General features: G+C 36.6%; 1 protein-coding gene across 1 annotated transcript; it reads left to right on the top strand.

The window, feature by feature from the left end:
• The first annotated feature begins 324 nt into the window (after positions 1-324).
• LOC129755940 (uncharacterized) lies at positions 325-25,209 on the top strand. The gene is made up of 4 exons (XM_055752653.1): positions 325-1,055; positions 15,179-16,233; positions 23,963-24,059; positions 24,117-25,209. The coding sequence occupies exons 1-4, from the start codon at positions 779-781 to the stop codon at positions 24,338-24,340; spliced, it is 1,653 nt and encodes a 550-aa protein (XP_055608628.1). The 5' UTR covers positions 325-778; the 3' UTR covers positions 24,341-25,209.
• Positions 25,210-26,346: the final 1,137 nt, after the last annotated feature.

The following is a 26,346-nucleotide window of genomic DNA, read 5'->3' on the forward strand; positions in this document are numbered from 1 at the left end:
GCACACACACGCACTCCAGGTTTTCCACCAACCACACTCACTTCCATGGCAGGATAAAGCTGCTACAACTGAACCCCACCCTATATCCTGATGTACCAACATAGTTTTGCGGACTGCAGTTTTTCGTGGAAAAGCTCGTCGCCCCTACCCAAAATCCCACGAACACAGCCAGAAATGGGAAAAGGCACCAGGACCAGGCAGGACCGTTTTTCCACCCTCACTCACTCATTCATCGAGTATCGTCCTGTGTCCTGTGACTGTGCTGTGCGTCGTGTCCTGTCTGCTTTCGTCTTCGTCATCTCTCTCGGTTCAGAAGTAGCTGGCTGAAGCAGCAAAAACCGTCGTCTGTCTGGTTCTTAAACAATTTTCCTTCCTTTTTCCCATCAAACTGTTCGGATCGGGTTGTTTCGAATTGCGCTTGGGTTGCGGAGGAAAATGGGCCTCGGTGGATAGTTTTTTCACGTGCGGATTTTTCGGGTTTTTAGGGTCGGAGGTAAAAAGTGTAGGATTTTTGCACATCGTGACCGTGAACTTTTTTTTTGTTCGCACGGTTGAATCACGGCCAGGCGTCACAAATCTGGGATACAGCAAGGTGGATTACCAGTGCGAATGGAAAATGTGGTTTCTTTGAAAGGTGCATAAAATTTTCGGGCGACGGACGACGTTTGGAAGACTAGTTTGGAGTGCCAAAAAGGGATTTGGGGAATTTTCAAGTGCCAGTTCCAGATCAAAAATCATCTCCCACCAAAGCGTGCAGAGAGGCCACGGAAAAAAAGTGATGAATTTTTCCGCCTTTGGGGGTCCCTTTTCCGGGATCCATCAGTTTGCGGCCAAATTCGGCAGCAACGATGGTGCCTTTACCAGTACCAATCAAGCAAATGGCGCCGTTGGCCTGGCGGCGCTTGGAACCGTGGCCAGTCTGGGACAGCAGCAACAACCCCAGCAGCAAACCCCCCAACAGCAGCAGCAACAGCAACAACAACAGCAGCAGCAGGATCTTAATCGATACCATGCGGCGGCCAACGGGAATCATTTTAATCAGAACACTACCTCAAGTAAGTTTGGGTCCCAACTTCCGGGGAAAATTTTTCCGGGGACTTTTCCTGTGATAAAAGGGACGCCCTTCATTATTCGGAAAATGGTTCCCTCGCTCGAATTAACCAACACAAAAAAGGGGTGGGGGAGGGGGACAGCAAATCTATGTTGCTACTTTTTCCTCCTCCAACCACGTGTTTTGGTGTGAGTAAGCTCACTCGCGAATTTCGGCGCTGACTGGCTGGAATAGTGTGGTGTGGCGTGGTTGCATACATTCAGGCTCATTCGATGCAGCTAGCAGCGGGAAAATCATTTACTAGGTGGATGTTTTAGGGTGGGGTAGTAGTTGTGATGTCCTTTGACCATATCATTTTCCAATACAAAGTTAGCGGTTTTTTCGAGGGGTGGGGTGGGGTACGAGTTTTATGGACTGGGTGGTTTTTGGTGGGTGTTGTTCCCATGCCCCCACCTCACCCCTGTGTTGGAAGTGTGTGGGGATGGGTATCTGTTGAAAGTGTCGGGAGTGATTCACAGAAAATGCCCATGATGGGTGCAACTTTGTAATCGCGAGGATGGGATTGTTTTGATTTTGGGATCAATATGGAATGGTAAAATATCTTTTTGCAGATACCTAATATGTTCTATTGAATATTAATTTTTTGAGTCGGAAGAGCCAAAACCTCAAATTTTCAAAACTTCAGAGTTTTAAAAAGCCACAATGAAGATTTATAGTTTTTGTTTTTAATAGAAAAAAAAATCAAAATATATGAATGATCAATGAACATTTTAATACGTTCGCAAATATCGAGTCAAGAAAGTATTGAATACATAAAAGGTTAAATGAATACTTTTATTAATGTGATAGTTTGAACATATTTACAAAAGCAGAATACACTGAGGTTTTTTTTACGCGGGGTTTCGTATCGCGTAAAAAAAATCAGCGTAAAAAACCGCTTTAATTCGAAAATCCGCTTAAAAAACCGTGTTAATTCGAAAATCTGCTTAAAAAACCGTGTTAATTAGAAAATCCGCGTAAAAAAAACCCCGTAATTCAAAAATCCACGTAAAAATCCATTTTAATTAAAAAAATTCGCTCAAAAAAGCACGTTACTAAAAAACGCGTAAGAACCACGATTTTTTTTTTTAAATTTGCGTACAATGATAGTTTATTTTTAAGATAAAAAACCAAAACAATTAGATTAATAGAAATATAGTGAGGCTTATTTGACAGTGTGGAATTCAGATCGTCTCATGTCTCATGTCTCATGTCTCATGTCTCATGTCTCATGTCTCATGCCTCATGTCTCATGTCTCAGGTCTCATGTCTCATGTCTCAGGTCTCATGTCTCATGTCTCATGTCTCATGTCTCATGTCTCAGGTCTCAGGTCTCATGTCTCAGGTCTCAGGTCTAAAGTCTCAGGTCTCATGTCTCATGTCTCGTGTCTCAGATCTCGAGTCTCAAATTTCATGTCTCATGCCTCAGGTCTAAGGTCTCAAGTCTCAGGTCTCATGTATCAAGTTCTTAGTCTCAGAGCTAAGATTTTCCCAATTACAAAAAGATTCTAAGTGTTTTCCTTTGAAAAAGTCTTAAATATTTTCTCTCAAAAACCGCGTTAATTCGAAAATCCGCGTAAAAAAATACCGTGTAAAAAAAGTACGGCAAGTAAAAGATTTTTAAAATAACAAAGTAAAGGGAAATATTTTTTTTTTTATTATCGAGCTTTTTAAGACATTCTCCAGATTTAGTTACGCCTTTTCAAAATCCAAAAGTATGAAGAAAAATTCAACTAAAATTTGAGTGGTCAAAAATTTTTATCTTCAAAAATTATGGTCTTGACAAATGGTAGAATTTTCAAAATTCATGACATTAAGCGAACGTGTGTTCAGAATTTAAAAGACACGAATACCCCAGGAGTGGTAAATTGTCTAAAATAAACCATAATAATAAAAAAGTTTGTTCAGAATTTTATGCATCTGGAAAATTCAAAAATCTCATTTTATGTCACATGTGATTCTTGAGTATTGTACGTCCAATTGAATGAAAAATGCAATTCAATAGATTGTATACTATTTATCAATTCTCTTTAAACCTTAGATTATTGGAAAAATCTGTGGTTTGACCAGTATAACTCTGTAATAATGTGATTTTGTAGCCTTCGTAGCAAATTTGTGACAAATAATAAAAAAACAGAACATTTGATCTGGAAAAATCAGTTCACTTTGAAAGTTTCAAAACAAAAATTAATAAAAATAAATCAACGGCCATTAACTCTTAATCGGAAATGAAGAAAAAATATGGTCGTTATTGAAACTTCGTTCAACATTTGTGCACTTTTAGTAAATATTGGCAGCACGTATCACACTTGAAATTTTGAATGGTTTCAAAGACTCAAAGGTTTACATTTTTATCAATACATACAATTTAATTATAAAAAAAACTGCTTCGGGGTGAAAATGTCTAATAACTATTGGTAACAAATATTTAGCCTGTGATTAAATTTGCAAATTGTTTTCAAAATTGAAATTTTCATTTTTTCTCAATGTTGATCCGAGTTTGAAAAACTTTAATTTGTAATTCTCAATTCTTAGTTTTGGAATTTTGTATTTGAATTTCATGTATCTATTAACTTTTTATAACCCTTTATTTATTGGGTAGGTTTTCCAGAATTTTCCCGATTATTTGTTTCGTTTTACTATTCGAAATTCTTGAACTAAATTCTTAAGTAAAATTAAGGTATGACCAAGCTTCAAAATGGCGTTCCAGAACTGAAAACTTGGAACCAGAAAGCGGGTAAAAAAATGAAATAATGATTGAAACCCAAAACTTCAAAATTTTAATTATAGATTCATGGATGAGGACTCTGAAACATATTTCACATCTCGGTTTATTAAGAAATTCTTATTTGAAATTAAGATTAAGAAAACGTATTTGTTAGAATTCGGAAGCAGATTCCAATTACAATTTTTGAATGCCGGTTCAGGATTCAGATTTAGGATCGATATTAAAATTCAACTTCCGATTATTTCCCGTTTTCAAATCCTGTTTATTTATCCATTTCTTACAACCAGCAAAACATGTACATAAATTCAGATGGTAAATGAGTTTAACAATCAACATAAAAATATCAAGATGGCTAATTTATTGAAGAATTAAAATTTGAAGTTAAATTTGATTTTATTTGGGCGTTTGTTTTATCAAAAAAAAAAAAAAAAAAAACTGATTTCTACTTATGAAAAAAGCTATCCACAGGATTTAAGTGTTGGAATTACTTTTAAATAAAGAATATATGCCGATGAAGAAACATGTAATATTAATGTAAAAAAAAATGTGCAGGAAATTTAATATTTTCTCGGTGTATTGATTTTTTTCCAAATTATATTTTTTAAGATAGTCAAATTTCGAACCAAAATTTTGAACTTGGATTTGCAAGAATCAGACTTAAAAAGCAAAATTTTGATATTTTACTTCCACCTTTGAAAATTTTATATTTTTCTATCGATGGGTGAAACTTTTGAATAAGCTCAAGAGTTGGTTCAGCTTATTTAATTTTAGAATAGCTTAAATTTTTTTTTAAAGAAGGTTTTCCTAAAAACACTCATTTCATTCTCAAATAAAAAAAGGCAAATCTACTAGTATTTTGAGCATCGACGATAGTTATTTCTATATTTTGTTACTTATAGCTTCATTATACAAATTTTTACAATACCGTTTTAATGATTTCAAAACTTTTTTAAAGAGTTGAGATGAAAAATGAAAAATTTTAAATGAAGAATGATTAATGAATAATCAAAATGAACAAAAAATATACATTTATTTTTTGGCAAAAATATCATAGAAAAAAGAATCAATCACCAAACACCCCCGCATCCCGCTTTTTCCTACAGAGGATACAATTTTGAAATTCTCTTCAGGTCACAAGAATCAATTATCGCTTAAGCACGAATTTAAAAATATTTCATTCAACAATATATATAATATTAACGCAGTTAACTAAAGAGCCGCAGCTTCACTTAAAAAGAGCCGCATGCGGCTCGCGGGCCCCAGGTTGCCGACCTATGGCTTAGGGCATTTGAATCAGAATTAAAATCGTTTCCATCAGCATTCCAACTTCAGATTTCCAATTTCATATTTTCTTATTTAATTTTTGGCATTTCGGCGAGTTGTGAAAATTCAAGGTAGAATATTTAGAAAGAACATGAAAGTATTTTAGGTGGAAAGATCAAAGCTAGAGCGCTTTGGGTAGAAGAAATTGAATAGTTGGTGAAAAATGTGAGCAGGGCTTTTGTTGTGTTTCAATGTGGGTAGGAATGCGATGGGTTTCTTCATCGCTTCCTATCAACATTGAAACGGCGCGCGGCAAAGAATCACGCAAGTAGTTCAAAAGCTGTTCACACAACAAAAGCCCTGCTCACATTTTTCACCAACTATTCAATTTCTTCTACCCAAAGCGCTCTAGCTTTGATCTTTCCACCTATAATACTTTCATGTTCTTTCTAAATATTCTACCTTGAATTTTCACAACTCGCCGAAATGCCAAAAATTAAATAAGAATATATCCCAGCGGCGATTAAAATAAGATAACAGAATCACTTGGCTAAAGAAGGGGGGAAATGGGATAACAAAAATTACAACACAATTCACCACGATGCATTTGGCAAAAAAGTAAGGCATCGGATGGATAATATGCGAAAAACAAAAGTAGCAACCATCCGATGTACCTGAAAAAGTAGCACGCATCGATAGAATTGGCTTAGCAATAGAACAGCACATGTGAGCGCTGCTTGGGTGATTTTTTGCCCGGTCGGACACAATCTCACATGTGTTCGACCCGTCCGTGTTTCAATGTGGGTAGGAATGCGATGGGTTTCTTCATCGCTTCCTATCAACATTGAAACGGCGCGCGGCAAAGAATCACGCAAGTAGTTCAAAAGCTGTTCACACAACAAAAGCCCTGCTCACATTTTTCACCAACTATTCAATTTCTTCTACTCAAAGCGCTCTAGCTTTGATCTTTCCACCTATAATACTTTCATGTTCTTTCTAAATATTCTACCTTGAATTTTCACAACTCGCCGAAATGCCAAAAATTAAATAAGAATATATCCCAGCGGCGATTAAAATAAGATAACAATTTCATATTTTGGAAACAAGCAAAATACGAAAAAAATGTGCCTCTGAAATCTTAAAGAAAACAAAAGTGAATATAAAAAGTTTTTTTAACATGTTGATACATTTCAGTTGAATTTGGATGACCTCAAATCCGCAATTTATTTTTCTCCTATTAGCTCTAATTTTCTGTATTGAACTGTTTTACGGTTCGGTGCACAATCAAAAAATCCTTCAAATGAGGAGATTTTTGATTTTTTCAAGGAACAATCATGGTTGTGTAATGATTTATATGCCATGTACAGGGAGGACTTCAGTATTTTTATACGTTTCCAATCGGAAAAAATAATGGAGGATGCTTTGGCGAAGTTGGGAGCTCAAGTAGAGTTTGGTTATGCGGATGGTTCCAAGATTCATGTGAGTGTTTCAGCAGCGAATGGCAATCAAAAATACATTCGCATTTTTGGATTGCCTCCGGAAGTGGAAGATTTACAAATATCTCTCGTCATGTCGAAATATGGAGTTATTAAACAATTAACACAAGAGCGCTTTCCAGATGGAACTGGATTTCCCATCTTGAATGGTGTGAGGGGCGTGTATATGGAGGTTACAGAGGAGATTCCAGCACAGCTGTATATCCAAAACATAAGGGTTAGGATATATTACGAGGGTTTGAAGAATAAGTGCTTTACATGTGGTGCATTGGAGCATTTGAAGGTGGATTGTCCGAAGAGGAAAAGTGTTAACGAGCGTCTTGTTTCTAATCAATTGAACAATGGAACCTTTTCTAGTATTGTTTCAAATGGGGTCACTCACTCACAAGCAATGCTGGTACTCAATTCGAAGCCTTTTGAAGAGAGTTGCGAAACTGACAAAATATCAAACGAGAGCAGAACAACTGATAGCGATAACGTTTCGGATCAACTCCAAGTCATCAAAAACGGAAAGGAACCCACTAGTATTCACATACCGTCTGTTCGGAACCCTATGGATCTCACAAAAGAAGATAGCAGATCTACTGGCAAGATTGGTACAACGGTTTCAAGGCAGGATGTTGAACAAAAGGAAAAAGGAAAAAAACGCGATCGAAAGGTTATGGCAGCCGATAATGGGGATACCTCGGAGAACGATGCGGTCGGTCATAAACAGCAAGTTATCCCAGCAAACGGAACGTATCCTCTTTCCACACAAACTCGAACCACTCGTACCCGTAGACGAGAGGTTAGGAGTTCCTCGTGCGTTACAAGTCATCGTCGGAATTAGCTCTTGAAATGTAAACTTTTATCTGGAAGCATTTGATATTGATGTGTATGAAATGACAATATTAATGAAAAACAAGTGTTAAAGGAACTGTACATATATTTTAAGTTTTTCTATGATTAAATAAAAAAAAAAAAAAAAAAAAAAAAAAAAAAAAAATAAAAAAAAAAAAAAAAACTGAAATAGGTACCGTTATCTGGGGTAACATGGCATGGACTTCAACGGCATCTAAAAAAAACATATCCACAGATAATCGAACCGTTCATACAGCCCGTTGGGGCAAATTGACGCAATCAGAAAAATTATTTATTTTTTCAGTAATTTTTTATTTCATTAAAATATACGATTTTTACTCTACTCAGAAAAGGGGTAACTTGCAACAAACTAAGCTTTTAATTTTAAGAATAAAATCTAAAGAAAACGTATAGAAATTTATAGTTTTTAATAAATTTGTGATGCAAGAAAGGCCCTTACGCATAAAAACATCAATTGCTATTGTTTGAACTAAATTTTATATTTTTTTGCCAATAAGGCTGGTACAAATATCAATTTCTTCTTTTGTCACCCCCAACCCCACCTTTTCTTCGAAATTTCCAAAATAGCAGAAGGGGGGATTAAATTAAAACAGAAGTAATTTATGAAAATTTCGAAGAATTTATCAAATATCTGAAAGATTACAAAAGAAAAAAAAACAAATTGTGGAAGATGGGTGTTCACCTTTTGTATTCTTGTTTTTATTTAATTTTTCAATAAAAAATTACGATTAAGATTTTTATCGCCGATATAATTATTGATTATATTATTTTAATGGCATTGCGGCGAGAAGAACTTCTAAGGTAGAAATGTTTAAGTAATTGTGAAGAATTTAGCTGGATAGATGAAGTGAATGGAAGTGAAAAGGTGGTGAAGAATGTAAGCGGAGGGCAATTTGTGTAGAAAGCTCAAAACTGATCGGGTAAACTTTTGCTAGGCTCACTCTACCTTAGAAGTTCATCTCGCCGCAATGCCATTAAAATAATATTATCAATAAAAAAATACTTGATTTATTGGTTTTGTGTATTAATGTAGTATGCAATTTTGTTGCATACAAGTTTTCGTGCAATTGATTCCAATGAATTAGTTTTTTGCATTATTTTTTATGATCACCTCCCCCCCTTGTGATGTTCCAACTCCAAGTGACAAAAGAAGGATTTGAAATTTGTTTCGGCCTAAAGCTATTAGAAAAAGCTTAAGTGTGGTGCTGCATTAGACTGCTGAAAGCATTGTATAAAAATTTCAAAATTTACACATTTTTACAACTCCCAAAACATTTTTTGGTTGTTTTACTGCCACAAATAGCAATACAAATTTAAGCAAAGATTCATTCAGTCCTGAATAAGCGCAACGAGTTTTAATTTTGTATGGAAATTTGTATGGGATATCAAAATTTTTGCATTAAAAAATCGCCAGAGCTGTACTGAAAGTTTTGAAAAATATATCTTTGAATTTAAAATATTCCTTGTTTCTTGCAGTACATTTCATGTGATCAAACCTTGAACCAAACTTTTACCCCAGAAAAGATATTCAATGTTATGAAAAAAAAATTCAATACATATTTTTTTAAATTTTACACTTTTTGACTCACTTTTGGCTCATCTTAAAGCTGCCAATGAATTAGTTGAGTTATTTAACCTTAGCAAAAACATTTCTTGAAATTTGTGAAGACTTCAGCCAGAAAAACCTACCATTTTTAAATAATGTTCAGTGAACTCAGATTTTTTAATTTTATATGATTATAACTTTTTTTCATAAAATACATAGCTTCTTCCCTTGTAAATAAGAAAAAAACAATCTGACCCATAGGACAATAAAAAACCCGAATCAATACATTTGGCAGTGGATAGTAGCCTTTCTTACAGCCTGTAAATTATATTTGGATACACATGACCAGAGCTCGAAGAAATCATTTTCGTTGACCGCAGTAGGGCATGAATGAAAGAAAATAGATTTCATCCCACGTGTTTCGAAAGACGATGAAATAAAATCATGTTAGCATAGACGAACTTCATAATGACAGTGAATACATTTTTTTTCTTTCGTCATTCACTCCACAGTCATTCAATCCACAAATTCATGACAGTAAACAAACATTCAATCAGGTAAATTGGATTTTTTATGATTGGATTTACATTCTATACTGCCAGACCAGACCACTTAAAAAAAATCTTCCGGACTCTTAGCAATGCCGCCTGGACGTTTGCGAAATCAACTTAACGTGACTACCCTTCCCTTACACGGTTAGGCGTGTCCGAATGATAAAATGCCTTTAAAAACGACGATTTGAATTGGTTGGCTTAATACTTTCTTAATAGACTATGACCTGGAAGAAAAATAATGGAGATCCCCGTCATGCAATGTTTGTAGGCGTTAAAATCCCAAAAAAATCATCCAAGCTGTTGACATGCTTTTTAAGCACTGCACATGACACAAAAAAATTAATAAATGATAGATTTATAAATTCTGAATTATGAATAAAGAATTTCGAGCACAGTAAATACAAATGAATTAAAGAAATTAAGATTCAAAGTTTTTTATAGGATGAAAGTATTAAGAAGTAATCATAATTTTCATATTAATAACATAATTTGCAACTAATTGGAGATTTTTGAATGACTGAGTTCTAGAATATCTTGTATGATCCCGTTTCTATGACATTATAATCTCACTCAATTTACTCTTTTTGGAGTCACAGCATGTGGTGCCTCAAAAGAAGGAAGCGAATATCTTGAAAAAAATAATTGGCTGAAATTACAACTCCTACAGTAAAATCAATGCGGCAACGTAGGGTACAATAATCGTTCGAATAAACCATAGATATTAAAAAAAATTTGGAATGTCAATATTTTTATTTCTGCCATTTTGCTATTTTGTCAATTTTGTCAAATTTGTAGATTTTTGTTAACTTTGGCAATTTGGCCATTTTTTTTAATTTTTTTTTATTTTGGCCTTATTCATTTTCATTAATTTTTTTAATGTACAGTGAATCCCCGATTTTGTCACCCCTATGATGCATTTAAGGGTGACAAATTGGGGACAGTGACAAAATCGGATTAATTTTAAAAAGCATTCTTTTTAAATAATCCTGTTCAAATTAATCAGAAAACATGATTAGTGCGTCATTTAAACAGTGTAGAGTGTTTTTATATGCTTTAAGTTGATAATAAATGCGTTAAGTTTTTTTTATCGAAATATCATCAAATTTTGTTGCTTTGTTTCTTAAAACAATCTGTTTGGAACGATTTTATCAAAAAGAATAAATGACCCCCAGTGATTAAAATCCCAATGACCTTATAAAAAAAACAAAGTATTTAAATAAGTTTAAAAAATTTACAATTTCCAATAAAAAAAAGTCCAAACTGACAACTGGGGGAGCATTCCTTCAGCTTATTTTGAATGAAGCTGTACAGATATTAGGCAACATAGTTGATTGGGCTGATGCTTTAGATTTCTCGATTAATGACGTCATCTTCTTGAGGCGTATTTGAGAAATTGCTTTGAAGAAAGCTCAATTGAGGCTCTTAGAGCCAAAGGGGTATAAGAGAAAAAATGTTCGATTTAAAGTTCGTTCGGTGATTTTTTCAGATTTTTAGAGTCATATTTACCATTGTGTTTATCCTAAAAATGAGTAAAATTAACACAGCTTGCATCGATTAAGCAAGAAAAAGGAATTTGTATACACTATTTCAAATAAGAAATAAATTCTCGTTCATTAGTTCGAATTAGTATCTGGAACGTGGAACCGTATATGTAGGTACTCGATCTTTTATCAAAACCATATTTCTTCATCCGACCTCCACCTGCTGAAATACATCATTTTATAACATTTACATACCTACTTTTGCGTTCGAAAGAAAAATACAAATTTTAGAAAAATGTATGGAAATTTGAATAACACAACCACTTGAGCGTGTTTTCTCGAAATAATCTATTACGCAATTATAACCCTTTGGCTCCAAGGGTCCAAAACAAGCTTGTTGATCCTATCGATGATTTGTTGTGTCGTTATATTAATTATTTTGATTGTATTTACCAAGTTTATTATTGTTCAAATGTGAATAAAAAACACTTGTATAAAATCGGACATATTAAATTTGTGTCATTCATTAGTCGCTATCGATGTTATTATGTTGTAAAACAATGTTGTCAATTGACGCGATATCAATTAGTAATCATCCCAAATGGAGAAGGTTTGAATCTGAGTATTTTTACATTAAATTAAAAAAATAGTGACAAAATCGGGTCAAAAAAATGACAAAATCGGGTGTAGACAAAATTGGGGGCAGACATAATCGATGCGTGACAAAATCGGGTATTAACTGTAGTCAGTTTTGACAATTTTGTCAATTTCAACATTTTTGCCAGTTTCAAAAATTTTGTAAATATGCTTTGTCAATTTTATTCAATTTTGTAAATTTGGTCAAATTTTACAATTTTCTCAATTTTTTTTTTAATTTTTTCGATTTAGTTAATTTTGTCAATTTTGTCAATTTACATTGTGAATTTTGTCAATTTGATCGAAATGGTCGATTTGGACATTTTATTCAGTTTCATAAATTTTTTCAATATGCTTCATCAATTTTGTCAATGTGTTTTGTCAATTTTGTTAATATGCTCATTTGTGTAATTTTTGTCTTTTTTTTCATTTCAATTTTGTAAATTTGAACATTTTGATCAAAAATAAAATTGACAAAACATATTGACAAAATTGATGAATTTTGTCAATATGTTTTGTCAATTTTATTTTATTTTGTAAAATTTTGTCTATTTTGTTAATTTGGTTTATTTATTCAATTTTGTCAATTTTGTCGAATGCGTCAATTTTGAAAATTTTGCAATTTTGTCAGTTTGGTAATATTTTTTCAATTTTTTCAATAGAGTTAATTTAGTTAAGATTGTCAATTTTCTTCATATTTTGTAAATTTTATTAAAATGGTTGATTTGGACAATTTTTTTATTCGTTTCAACAATTTTTTCAATATGTTTCACCAATGTTGTCTATATGTTTTGTCTATTATTTCAATATTGTCAATTTGGCAATTTCATGAAATTGAACATTTCTACCAGTTTCAATAATTTTGTCAATATGGTTTGGCAATTCTTTTTTATTTTGAAAATTTTGTCAATTCTGTGAATTTCGTCTATTTGGTCAATTTTCTCAACTTCGTAAATTTTGTTAATTTGATCAATTTTGTCAATTTGATCAATTTGATCAATTTGATCAATTTTGTCAATTTTGTCAATTTTGTCAATTTTGTCAATTTTGTCAATTTTGTCAATTTTGTCAATTTTGTCAATCTTGTCAATTTTGTCAATTTTGTCAATTTTGTCCATTTTGTCAATTTTGTCAATTTTGTCAATTTTGTCAATTTTGTCAATTTTGTCAATTTTGTCAATTTAGACAATTATGTCAATTTGGTCAATTTTGTCAATTTTGTTAATTTTGTCAATTTTGTCAATTTTGTCAATTTGGTCAACTTCGTCAATTTTGTCAATTTTGTCTATTTTGTCAATTTGGTCAATTTCGTCAATTTTGTCAATTTTGTCAATATTGTCAATTTAGTCAATTTTGTCAATTTTGTCAATTTTGTCAATTTTGTCAATTTTGTCAATTTTGTCAATTTTGTCAATTTTGTCAATTTTGTCAATTTTGTCAATTTTGTCAGTTTTGTCAGTTTTGTCAATTTTGTCGAATTTGTCAATTTTGTAAATTTTGTCAATTTTGTCAATTTTGTCAATTTTGTCAATTTTGTCAATTTTGTCAATTTGGTCAATTTTGTCAATTTTCTCAATTTCGTAAATTATTTTCAATTTTGTCAATTTTGTAAATTTTGTAAATTTTGTAAATTTTTTTCAATTTTGTCAATTTTGTCAATTTTTTCAATTTTGTCAGTTTTGTCAATTTTGTCAGTTTTGTCAATTTTGTCAATTTTGTCAATTTTGACAATTTGGTAATTTTGTCAATTTTGTCAATTTTGTCAATTTTGTCAATTTTGTCAATTTTGTCAATTTTGTAAATTTTGTCAATTTTGTCAATTTGGTCAATTTTGCCAATTTTGTCAATATTCTGTTTCATCAATCTTGTCAATATGTTTTGTCAGTTTAATCAGTTTTTTTCGATTTTGTAATTTCTGTCGATGCTGTCTATTTGATAAATTTTGTCAATTTTATCAATATTGTAGCACCAGCTAGATTGTTCAATGCCAGTCTGCTAGCTTTGTTGTAATTATAAATTTTGAACTATGTGTAGAGAATATTGGTAGGATAATGAAAATAAATCATCTGAACCGTAATATGTATGTCAAGATTTATGGTCCACCCCATATCATTCGAATGCGTGATTCTCTCTCGTTATAGAATAGTGCTTGTATGTTCAATATTCACAATTAAATACTAATGTGTTCGTGTGTTTGGTTAGGAAGTCGAGAGATGTAATTATAACAGTTTTTGAAGAGCGAGAAAATATACGGCGAAGAGAGAGATTGAGAGAGTTAGTTATGCCGATTGAAATCAGGCTTCAGTTCGTTAAGAGATGTTAATAAGTATAGTTGATTCGCGTTTCATTTTCGGAGAAGAAAAAACGATCGGTTACGACACTATGCACACATATAAAAATGTTGTTCGGTCCATGGTTACTACCAAAAATCTAACTCGGTTCTTTTGACTATTGTTAGAACAACTCTTAATCAAACAATTATAACGAAATTTGAGTGAATTTACACGAATGAATCTTCAAGAAGGATGTTCCAGATCAAATTGGTGGTTCATCGAGAGAAAGCATCCAAACCTACAATGGTTGGCCACTCCGCTTGCAATAATTGCTTTGGGTTATCCCCAGACAGGCTTGCAATTTCTCTAACGAGAATCACCGACGTGCTCGGTTTTCGATTCTCGATAGAGATTCTCTGAAACGCACCGCAGAGTTTTTTATCCGAACCTCTGTAGAGAATCTGTAAATCAACACGACAGGGCAAACACACACTACAGTGAAAAAAATGTTTTCACCACGGAGAGCGACAGCGACGGCAGCTGGCTTGGCTTGTTGGGTTTACCAACACATACGAAGCTGAACCACTCGCCCGAAACTTTCATCGTTTGTTGATGCTATTGTTATGCACACCTTCGTGTTTGTTTTTGTCTTTGCCTTTTTGTGGCTTGAACCAGTCGGTTCTGTGTTTTCACCGGGGTGCTCTACGGTGACAAATTGTCGTACGCCGGAGCTATTGAACTTAGGTGTGTGTGGCTTTCGAAACCGGCGTGCGAAAAATGTGTGGAGAGGAACAAAAAATCTCATCCAGGTGATTTGCAGCTACGGCACGGGAGTGTTTTATTTTCCGTTCTCCGTCTTTCTCGGTAGAGAATGGCATCTCTGTCTCCAGATGCTTTTTCTCTATTGAAATATAAGCATATATTCAATGAAGAAATAATGAAGAAATATAATGAAATCTTACACAGTAAATGAAAATTACCGAGTTCGGTAATTTTTTTTACCGAAATCCTAACATGTGTAAATCGTTAAACTGTTCGGAAATTCTTTCGGTAAAAAATAAACGAACTTCGGTAAATGAAGAATCGATTTACCGATGTTCGTTTATTTTTTACCGAAAAAATTACCGAACAGTTTAACGATTTACACATGTTAGGATTTCGGTAAAAAAATTACCGAACTCGGTAATTTTCGTTTACTGTGTACACATTTTAGCCATATTTTCTAAATAAGCTTTTTCTTCTACCCACAGTGGTCAACACTACGATGTCCTACGGTCAAAACATTTCCATCCCGTATGGTCAACAGCCACAAACTACAGCCGAACATGCAGTCTCCTTTACCACGAATGCCAACATGCAGGACCAAAACAAGTTGAAAAATACCACGATCAAAATCGATCGAGACGAAATGATCAATCAACAGATTCTACAGAACGTTAACCAATCCTGGCAGACGCTGGCAAATCCCACCAATACGGTAGACTATTCGTCACACTTGCTATCGGCGACTCTGCCAATCTCAATCCAACACTTCTTGAAATACTCGGAATCGATCAAGAAGGAAACGAATGGCGTAGGATCGGGGTTGTCTTCTCCGGGACCGCTAAGTGGACTGATCGGTGTCGAAACGAACGCGTTTAACGTGCAGAAAGACTTGCTTAATCTGAAGAACGGATCCAACTTGAACTTGGCGTTGGGAAATGTTGCGGTCAGTGCTGCGGCCGCTAGCTTAGGTTTGAACCACCAACACTTGACTCATCATGCCAACAATCATCAGGACAACAGTCATGCCAACTACGGGAACGTTAATCAGCTTCCGATCGTTCCCAACAACGTAACCACCAATGGCCAAATGCAAACCATGACCCAACCTCAGCAGCCTGCCATCAACGGAGGAGTGGCACCGGCAGCAGTCAATGGCCAAATTGCTCCCACCACAAATGGAACGAATGTCAATGCCACTGAAACAACAACCACCACCACGACCACCGGATCCAAGAAGGGCAAACGAGGCAAGGGCAAACGTCCCAAGAAGGAAAAGAAACGTAAACCACCGAAGGAGAAGAAACCGCGCCCCAAACCGGGTCAGATCCGGGAAACGAAGGCCCTTGATGGGTCACCACTGTTTTGCTGTCCCGAGTGTCAGATGGCCTACCCGGAGCGGGGTCTTATCGAGCAACATGTGGTTTCACATGCCGTCGAGAGACGGTTCGTGTGCGATATTTGTCACGCCGCGCTGAAGCGAAAGGATCACCTGACGCGCCACAAGCTTTCACATATACCGGACAGGCCGCACATATGCAGTGTGAGTATTCTTTGGGGTTCATATCTTGGAAATTAGCTTGGTTTTTTCACTCTTCAAAGTTCTTTGAGTTCTAAAGGAATAAACAAATTGGCTTACGATTAAAAAAATCTCCTTTTAAGCTCCTCTCAACCACTTAAATGCATAAATAACCACAAAATTATTTGTGGAGTTTCTATCGTTTTACATTCGAAGCCAGTTTCGTAGAAGGCACTTGAATACTTTCCTCGGGAACGCTCTGGTGCTATTTCGTTGAAATTACAACAATAGAACAATTACAGCAATACGAAATTACAGCAGTCTCTTATAGCTGTATTCCTTTCGAATATTCAGTTTTCAAGCCTTAGGTTTCCATTGCACTCGAAAGCGTTTTTTGAAACTCTATTTGGTTTTAACAATGGAGTTATAACACCATTCGCGGTAGATCTTCTGATTGGCGAAGCACCATTAATATGTACACTAAAATTGGTAATACCACTTCTCCTTGTCGCATATGAAATGATTACAGCTATTCAAAGTGTAGGTATATGTACTGTTAGCAAATTACACTAGGTACTATTAGTGTGTTTGCAAACGAAGTACGTGCATATCGGAAACTAATCGCGATATACATAAATATGTACATATGTTGTTCGGGGATCCAGAGAATGAAAGCTGTACATTGTACCGTTATTTATTTTTTATTTACATGATGTTCCGTCTCACGACATAATGTTCCTCCAATTCACTCGGTCCATGGCAACCGTTCTCCAACTTCTCAGGCATCCCACATATTCCAGATCCGCTCCACTCCGTCTAACCACCTCGCTCGTTACACCCCCGCTCATCTCGTTCCCACCAAATTGGCAGCAAACACCAGGACAGTCGTTCGGCATTCTCGCAACATGTCCTGCTCAGCGTATCCGTCCAGCCTGCGCCACCTTCTAAATACTGGGTTCGCCGAAGAGTAGCGCGAGCTCGTGGTTCATCCTTCGCCTTTACACTCCGTTCTCCTACCCGCCTAAATATGGTTCTTAACACTCGTCGCTCGAATTTTCCGAGTGTGCGCAGGTCCTCCTCGAACAATATCCACGTTTTGTGCCCGTAGAGTACAACCGGTCTAATGAGCGTCGCATACAGGTTAAACTTTGTTTAAGGGCTAAGCCTTCTCGACTGCACTTGCCTTTGGAGTCCATAGTAGGCACGACTTCTGCTGATCATTCGCTGCCGGATCTCACGGCTGGTGTCATTGTCTGCGGTCACCAGACCAGTGAGCCGAGATAGACGAAGTATTCGACTATCTCCAGCTCGTCGTCGTCGATCGTGACCTTGTCTCACGACCTTGTGGACAAGCGGACTCGGTCGGTCTCGGATCCGTAGGCCAGCATACACTTCCTCTTGGACATATTAATCATCAACCCAATCCTTCTTGCTTCGCGTTTCAGTTTGCGGTAGATCTCCTCTACCGTCGTAGATGATCTGCCCACTATATCAATGTCAACGGTTAGGAAGATAAGTTGACTGCACTTGGTGCACCGCACCACTCATGCACCACATTTCGCACACCGCTCGTCGAATAACACCTTCTAGCGCTACGTTGAACATCATGCAGGATAGACCATCACCTTGTCGAAGCCATGATGGTTCTAGATATGGTGATCTCATATGCCAAATCACCATTCCGCCATATTGAAAAAAGTTTTGACAGCTGGCTGTAGTGTTTACGAAAAAGGGGTCCAGGGATGCCAGGTGTTAGTGATAAAAAATCAGATGGCAAAAAAGTGTGTGTATGTGCAGAAGCCAATCGTAAACGAAAGATCAAAAGATTTAAAACCGTACTGGGGTTTAGTTTATTTTATTATATTTAAATTGAGTTTTCGGAAAAAAAGCAATGATATGAGTATATTCAATGAATTAATTTGTATTCTAAACACTTTTTTTTTTAATAAAATTACAATACAGTTCGGTCTATCCGTATGTTCCGAAAAAGAAAAACTTTTCATTGACCGTTATGATAAAAAGGATCTTTAAGGGTGGAACAATCAACTAAAACCCTAAAACGGATGTTGCTTGTTCCTTATATATTCTTTTTACCTTATCCAAAGAGCTATTTTGTTTCCCTTTAATCGAAAAGTGTTGGATGAAAATAAACGTAAATCGGTTCTGCTAAAGGAATGCTATAAATTCTGCTATTGATAATTTTCATGATTAAATGATAAACGATTTTATGATAAGAAATTTTATTTTCAAATAACTGTTGCATCATGTAAATACTGCTTAAGCCTTTTTTAATATTAACATATTCAGTTAATCTACCTTCACCACCACCCACGAGCAGCGCTGAGCTGGAGCTTTGCTGCACTTGAGGATGACTAGCAATTGGACAGCATCACCTGCAGAATCCTTCAGGGGCTCAATCCATTCCGGACAATCAACAGTCTGCAGTGGATCGAACTGATTCCCCAACCCACTCATCGGACTTATCGTCATGCTGCTCAGGCGCCTAACGTTGCGCATATTTTCCTATTTCAGCTCATCGGTTCCTTCATTCAAAAGTGCCAAAAACTTCATCTGGTTTTTCCAAATGCTACCCATCAGATCCGGATTACTCGATTGGATCTTCTGGAGCAGCGATGGCAACAGACGGGGGTCCTCCTGAAGCAGCTTTTTCATCTCGATGAAGATCGTATGTTCCTGCAGGAGGGCCAGCCGCTTCTCGGACGATGAAATGTAACGCCTCGCCATGTTACCATCCGATTCGATGACTTTCTGCTGCTTCTAGATAACTCTTGAAAGAAAAAAGTGTTGAATAAGCATAAATTTGTCATAAGTAATGCAAAATTAATGTTACTAACCGCTACCGACAAAGCTGGCACCGTCGTTTATAGGTCCAACTTCTTCCAGCTTTGCTTACTAGCCCGGAGCTCAGTCGGAAAATTTTGTTTCGATTCTATGAGTTATACTTGCAAAAATCAAGGCGAAATCTTTGTCTAAGCAATATCTTGATGATTGGAAAAACTTCGTGTTTTACAAAAAATCAGAGCACCTGGCATCCCAGCCAGACAGCAGCCAGCTGTCAAATTTCGGCTCCTCCTCGCATCCAACCCTCGTCTACTTTTTGCCAAAGTGAGACCACCATATCTAGAGCCATCATGGCCGAAGCCCCTTGCGCGATTCGAATGAACTCGAAAATTCACCCGAAATCCGCACATAGCTCTGAGTTCCATCCATCGTTGTCGGGGAATCGACCTTTAATCCAATCAAAGCAACCGCTCTAAATACCATGACTCGGGTGGGCTACTTGATATTAAACTCGAATTTCCGTTTCTCTGGAACGTCATTAGCTTTTAGACCAAACCCACCGGGCGTTGCTATTTCGGTCGGTATTTTAGATGTTTTGATTGGTTGCGTTTTTATCTACTTACTGATTCTCGCACTTATTGTTGCCATCCAGGTTGGTATTTGTGTTTGTTTATTTTCTGATAGCGACGACCGGTTGCGTAGCTACCGGGTTGCTACATAAACGCATCCTGTAACAACCTACTGCTCGAATGCTATTTCTCGAATCAAGTTAGCAACTGTTGGTGCGATGATGGGTTGATAGATATGTTGCTGAATGTACAGACCCCGTTCGATTTTGGCAACACGCCCGTACATTTTGTGCTGCCAAAATCGAACGGTTTTTTTTCTCAACATTTTTCAGTTATTTTTACAAAATAACTATTATTATTATAAAAAACGTTATTTTTAGTCAATTTCCGACCATTTATAGGTATTTTCAATTTTTTCCATCCCGTTTTGATGCATTTTGTATTTTTCTTGTTTTGTTTATAATGTTTGTTTTCATATGTCATATTCGCTGTTTTTGTCATTCTTCATCATTTTTTAGTTGTTTTTGTCATTTTCAGTCTTCTGTTTGAATTTGTTTTTTAACTTTTTAAATTTTTCATCTTTTTGTCATTTTCGAGTACTTTATAAAATTTTAAAAAAAAATTTGTTTTTATTGTTGCATTTTATCACTATTTCAGAACACAAAAACGTATTTATGGTGTTTGTCTAAAATATATTGGTCCTGCTATAACGAATTCTAAAACGTTATGTTGTTTCTAAAAACCGTTCGATTTTGGCACATGTGCCAAAATCGGATGTTGCCAAAATCGAATGTTGCCAAAATCGAATGTTGCCAAAATCGAATGTTGCCAAAAACGAACGGAGTCTGTACTCGGTTCGAGGTTTAGCAACCATTGGTGGGCCTGGTCTTAGGGATGAAATATACCGTTCCGTACATGAATTGGGAACCGGATTAATAAAAAAAAGTTGCTTATCTAAGAACACAACGATCAGCATCTTCTTCTTCAACTTAGACAGAAACCGTTCGAGCGCTCATTTGGCTTGTGATATAGCTCAGTTAGCAAGTCTGTTGTCTCCTGAGCCGATGTCCGTGAGTTCGAGCCCAAGAGTAAACATCGAACGCAGTTGTACCGGATAAGTTTTTCAATAACGATCCGCCAACTGCAACGTTGATAAAGTCGTGAATGCCATATAGATGGTAAAACGACTATAATCGAAACAAAGTTCGAGCGCTCAAGTCATTTTACCCGGATTTATTCACTTGGACAAACCAAACAAAACAAAACAAATTGTGTTGTAATTTTTTTTTTTATTTATGCCTCCAAAACGAAATTTTTTGAGCAAGTTTTATAAAAATAGTTATGAAAGGTTTTTTGGAAGCCCAGAATACAATTTGAAATCTGTCGTTGAGTTTTGATGAAAAAACATTTTTTTCAATTAGTTTTCTTAATTAGTATTGAGTAATTCCTTGGTATTTGACGAAATTTGTCACTATCGACATTGGTCGTTAATTTTTTAACAGCCAAAAATCGAATTCGAATATCCAGTTAGTGTGGTCAGTGATTAAAGCAAGTTCATCCTAAACCTTCCAAATATGTCCACTTTCATTCTCAACTACTCTCTCCGGGCGAAATCTAATTCGGGAGCATATCTTCGCAACATAAGCCTCTGTTTTTGAAGCCCACGCCTCATACATGGAAGCCATCAGCGAATCGACATTTGGGCGAGAGGATCCAGGCCGTCTCTTGAACATACGCCCATACAATATTCCTCCAATTCATTCGGTCCATGGCAACCGTTCTCCAACTTCTCGGGCATCCCAAATTCGGCACATCACGCCCCACTTGGTCTAATCAGCTCGCTTTTTTTACAAGATAGAAATTTGACAATAAACCATATCAGTCGGGTGATTGCTGCCGTGAGTGGGTTCGTCCCACTAAAACCACCTTGGGCTTCGTATGCCCGATGTGCCCCTTGGTTTTACCTTATGATATTTACTACATCAAGGGGTAGACTGTGCTCATGCACTTATACATCTCACCCTTTTCCTTTTCCTCATTCTCATTTTTTATCTATCTCCTTTCTCCTTTATCCTCTTTCCTTTTTCTCCTTTTCCTCCTTTTAACTTTTCCAAAATAACTCCCACCCGTCATAGCATCCTCCGGGGACCTCGAAACGTGTGCCGGGTAGGATTTCTACCCACCAAGGCATGGCCGATTGAGAAACTACCAAGCCCGTCACGACCACCTCGAATGGTATCTCTGCCTACTTTTGCTGCAGAAAAGATCGTAGCTGAGTACGTGAGACCTTTTAAGTCCTACCACACGTTTGAGTCCAGATTAGGGTTATACCGCGCCCTAAGATCGCGTTGCTTTTGAATTGTGGTGTTTTACGAGGCTTCCATTAGCTTGCCAAGTTTGGATGACTAACTCGCTCACTCCGTTCATCATCTTGCCTGATTCGTATTAGATCGCGCATGATTTGTGAGATTTTGTCGACTATAGCACGCCACGATTGTTCGTCGCGACACATTTCACTCACAACATTTTCAGCGTTCAAATTTTGAAGTTGTTAACGCCTTGAAATGAACCTGGGGCAAACAAAGATAGCATGTTCTGCTGATTCCTCCGTGTCTACGCATTCCGGGCCATAAGGCGAGCTGATAAGCTTAAACCATTGAAGGTATTGCTTAAAGCGCCCATGACCCAAAAGGAACTGCGTCGGGTAGAAGTTGACCTCCCCATACTTCCGATTTACCCAGTCTGAAAGTCACGGGATTAGCCCAAGCGTTCATCTTGCGTTGTTCGATGCGTCCAATTGCTCCTGCCACTTGAGCATTGACGCTGCTCGTTGAACTTTACGCACTCCTCTAACAGCTTTTGCTGTGTCGATGGGAATCATGCCCGCGATAACAAAAGCTTCGGCATAATCCAGGTCAATGAATCGATGACTTTCGATGTACTTTCACAACAATATTTAACATGTGCACCAAAACTTGAGCGATTGTCTGCCATTACTCCAAGGTATTTGAGCTGCTGTTTCGAAGATGTTGTGTGTCCTCCAACAGTAATCTCCATATGCGGCACAACTTTTTTGTTGGTCACGAGCAGAACTTCGGTTTTATGGTGAGCTATCTGAAGCTTAACTCCTTCCATCCAGATGCCTACCCTTTCCACGGACACCGTTGCAAGGTCTTCTACCTCCTCGATTGTTTCGCCGGTGATCATGAGCACGATATCGTCAGCAAATCCGACTATCTGCACGCCTGCTGGTGGTTTCAGCGTTAACACCTCATTATACATGGCATTCCAAAGCACAGGTCCTAGTATGGAACCCTGTGGAACAACCGCTGTTAAAGCAGTAGATCATAACCCAGTTTCGGTTTCGTACGTCCGGACTCGATTTTCGAATAAGCTTCCTATTATCCTGTAGAAGGTATTGGGAACACGCATCCTGTGAAGCGTTTTGGCAATAGCTTCCCAGCTCGCATTGTTGAAGGCATTCTTAACGTCGATCGTCACAAAGGCGCAGTAACGATCACCTGTCCACTTCTTTTTATATGCACGCTTCGCGTACTCTGTCACCATTTGGATGGCGTCCACCGTAGATTTCCCTTTCCGAAAACCGAACTATCTGTCCGACAGTCTACTTTCGCCTTCTGGGTAGATAATAAGTCTGTTGAATATTATCCTCTCCAGTAACTTTCCAAGGGTGTCCAGCAGACAAATGGGTCTGTACGATGATGGATGCTCTTTGGGTTTCCCAGGTTTCGGTAGAAGCACCAACTTCACCGTTTTCCACAAATTGGGAAAAAAATGCCTCGTTGGGACACTTTTGTAGCACTACTCTGAAAGTATCTGGAATGGTCTGAACCGCCACCTTCAGCACCGCATTTGGGATTCCGTCCGGACCAGGGGGGGGGTTATTCATCGCAAGTTTCTTAGCGATAGCCACAAGTTCCTCGTTCGTTATAGCGTATACTGTACTACTGCATTGTTTACGTCAATTGATAGATGAAGGTGGCTAATGCAGAATCCAAAAAAAAAAACGCATTTTTTGGGTCATACTGTAGGACCCGGCAATAGTTGTCCAGGTCTTTTCCTAAGTATGCCTCTGGTTCTCATATCATTTGAAGAGTGACTCATCTACCATTTTTACGACAATAGCCATCGCTAGCATAGCACAGCTGATCTTTCAAGTAGGTATACACCTATCAATAAGGTCGTTTGGAGGGAAGAATGACACTCCGTGTTAATCTCCCATAACAAAAAAAAGGTCGTTTGGGACTCCGCTCCTTCGTTTCTGGTATTGTTATGATGTGAGAGATAAAAGAATCACATATTGTCATCATGGAGCGCTCACGTTAAGTGATAAATACTAATCTCGTTTTTATAACTTCCAGGTATGTTTGAAATCGTTCAAACGCAAAGAACAGCTAACGCTACATATTGTGATCCACACCGGTGAGAAGAAACACGTCTGCCAGGAGTGTGGGAAGGGTAAGTTTACTTTGACACCCCAAAGCTGTCTCCTACTAACAACAATGATCATTTCAGGATTCTACCGGAAGGACCACCTGCGCAAGCACACCCGATCGCACATAGCCCGCCGGGTCAAGTCGGAAATGTCTACCCAGGCAGGAAACAGTACCGGAACCACCACCGGAGGAACGACCGGAACCACAACTAGCACCACCAACAGTAATGCCCTGAACAATTCGGCCCTCGCTTCGTCGTTGATGGCCACCAACATGCAGGGAGCACCGGTGACCGCATCCTGAGCCTCGTACAAGGACTTTTGGTAAGGTGTAGGCTGTTCTTCGCGATTCCCGGTCACAACTGGGATCCGTTAGTACTCGGGCCTAGCTCTAATGGGGGTTGAATCACTTGGAGGAAGTTCTGATCGGTCGAGGGTCGAGGTGATATCAATTTTTAATTTGTTAACGCAAACAGTTGATTGATTGTTTTACAATAGCAAATAGGGTAATGTTACGAAAAATGACTTCCGTTTTCTACAATTTAAATAGCACAATTTCTCCTACACAACACTCAATATCCCACAACACAAATAGCACAGATTTACATACAAGTTTTACAGAGTACAACATTAAAAACAACAACCAATAGCAAACCTTCTTTCTTCTCCTCGTCGATGCTATGAATTCAAATTTGATCCTTATTGCGCTACTTGAGGGAACGCCGTTTGGAAACCTTACTGGAAAGTCCATAGTTTTTAACCCGGTCGAAGCTGGGAAATGAGCTGAACTCTCAATTCCATTCGACCAACAATCTTGGTTTGAAAACGAGTTTTTCTAAACTAATTCTATATATCTATCGCCGATTAAGACGTTTTAAGAAATATCTAAGTTATTATACGAGTTAAAAGTTAAGAGAATCCCATAAATTGTACTAACTTAAAGTTAAAATCCCTCTATTGTGATGACATCTTTAAATCTAAAGGATAATGTAAAACGATAACGTTCTCGCCACAATAAACGATCGTTTTGCGTTTAAATGTGCAATCTGACCTGACACCTGAAACTCTCCACCGGTTTTTTGCATCATGATATCAATACGTGCTGGATTTATAATCGATAATAGTACTAAGTCCACAGCTTTTTCGGTTTTGAACCACTTTTCTCAACACTGTTGTCTGGGATGTTTAATTTATAAATAAAAAATAATGTTATGAATCTGTTTTTTTTATAAATTTTTTTTTGTTAAAAATATTTATTTGTAAATGATGTTAATTTTGTTAATTTGAAAATTTCGAAATATTAGATTGCTATTATCGATTACAAATCTCAAATCAGTTATCACAACTAAATTGGTTTGAATCTTTAAGTGTAAAAAACGAGAAAATTATCAAGCTTTTGACATGTGAGTAAATCAATCATTGAATGAGATCGATGTTGTATTTGTTTTCGTCTTAAGTATAGATTATGCATTGCATTCCTTTCCAATTGTTGTAGAACAGATATAAAAAAAACAATACTTGTTCGCTTTTTCCATCAATAAAAAAAACAAATAAAAAACAGCAATAATTCTACCGCAAAAATCTAAAACTTTTTGAAAAGCGTTTCCTTAAAATTTGACGAAGCAAATGTTATGAAACAAAAACAAAAAGAAAAAAACTGTGGAAAAGCAAAAATAAAAATAAAACCCAAAACATTGCTTGTGAAATAAAAATAATAATAACTTTAAAACAAAAAACCTTGCGGGTGTTTCGAAAGGCTGATGCTGATGCAAATTAGATCTCTAAGTTTGAAAGCTGCTGCGGAAATCGAAAGCAAAACGTTAAACTTTAGAAAAAAAAACAAAAACTACAGCTATACGAAATCAATCAGAGAAGAAAAACATCACCCAAACATACATATATACACATAAATAACATATTTGCTCTTAATATAACAATGAAGAAAAATAAACGAGTTGAAGATAGAGATGAAACAAAAGAAAACAAACAACAAGCAAAATCGAAACGCTACAGATATACGAAATACTATGGAATTATATTATACAAAATTGGAGCAAAAAGTGTAATATTTTATTTATTATGCGGTGGCTTATATTATTGGGAAAAAAGAAATCCAACGGTTGGTGGAGCTGAAAAAAAACTTATGTAGTAGAAGATATCCATAAGCGTACGAAGATATATTTTGTACTGAGTATTGTGAAATATATTGATAACTAAGCATTAACTGAAGGAAAAAAGATGTTTAATCTAAAGAAATAAACTATATACATATTTAGAGGCCAGAAAAAGCGGTAAGAGTAAAGTATTATA

Source organism: Uranotaenia lowii, chromosome 3 (assembly GCF_029784155.1).
Source record: "Uranotaenia lowii strain MFRU-FL chromosome 3, ASM2978415v1, whole genome shotgun sequence".
NCBI lineage: Eukaryota > Metazoa > Arthropoda > Insecta > Diptera > Culicidae > Uranotaenia > Uranotaenia lowii.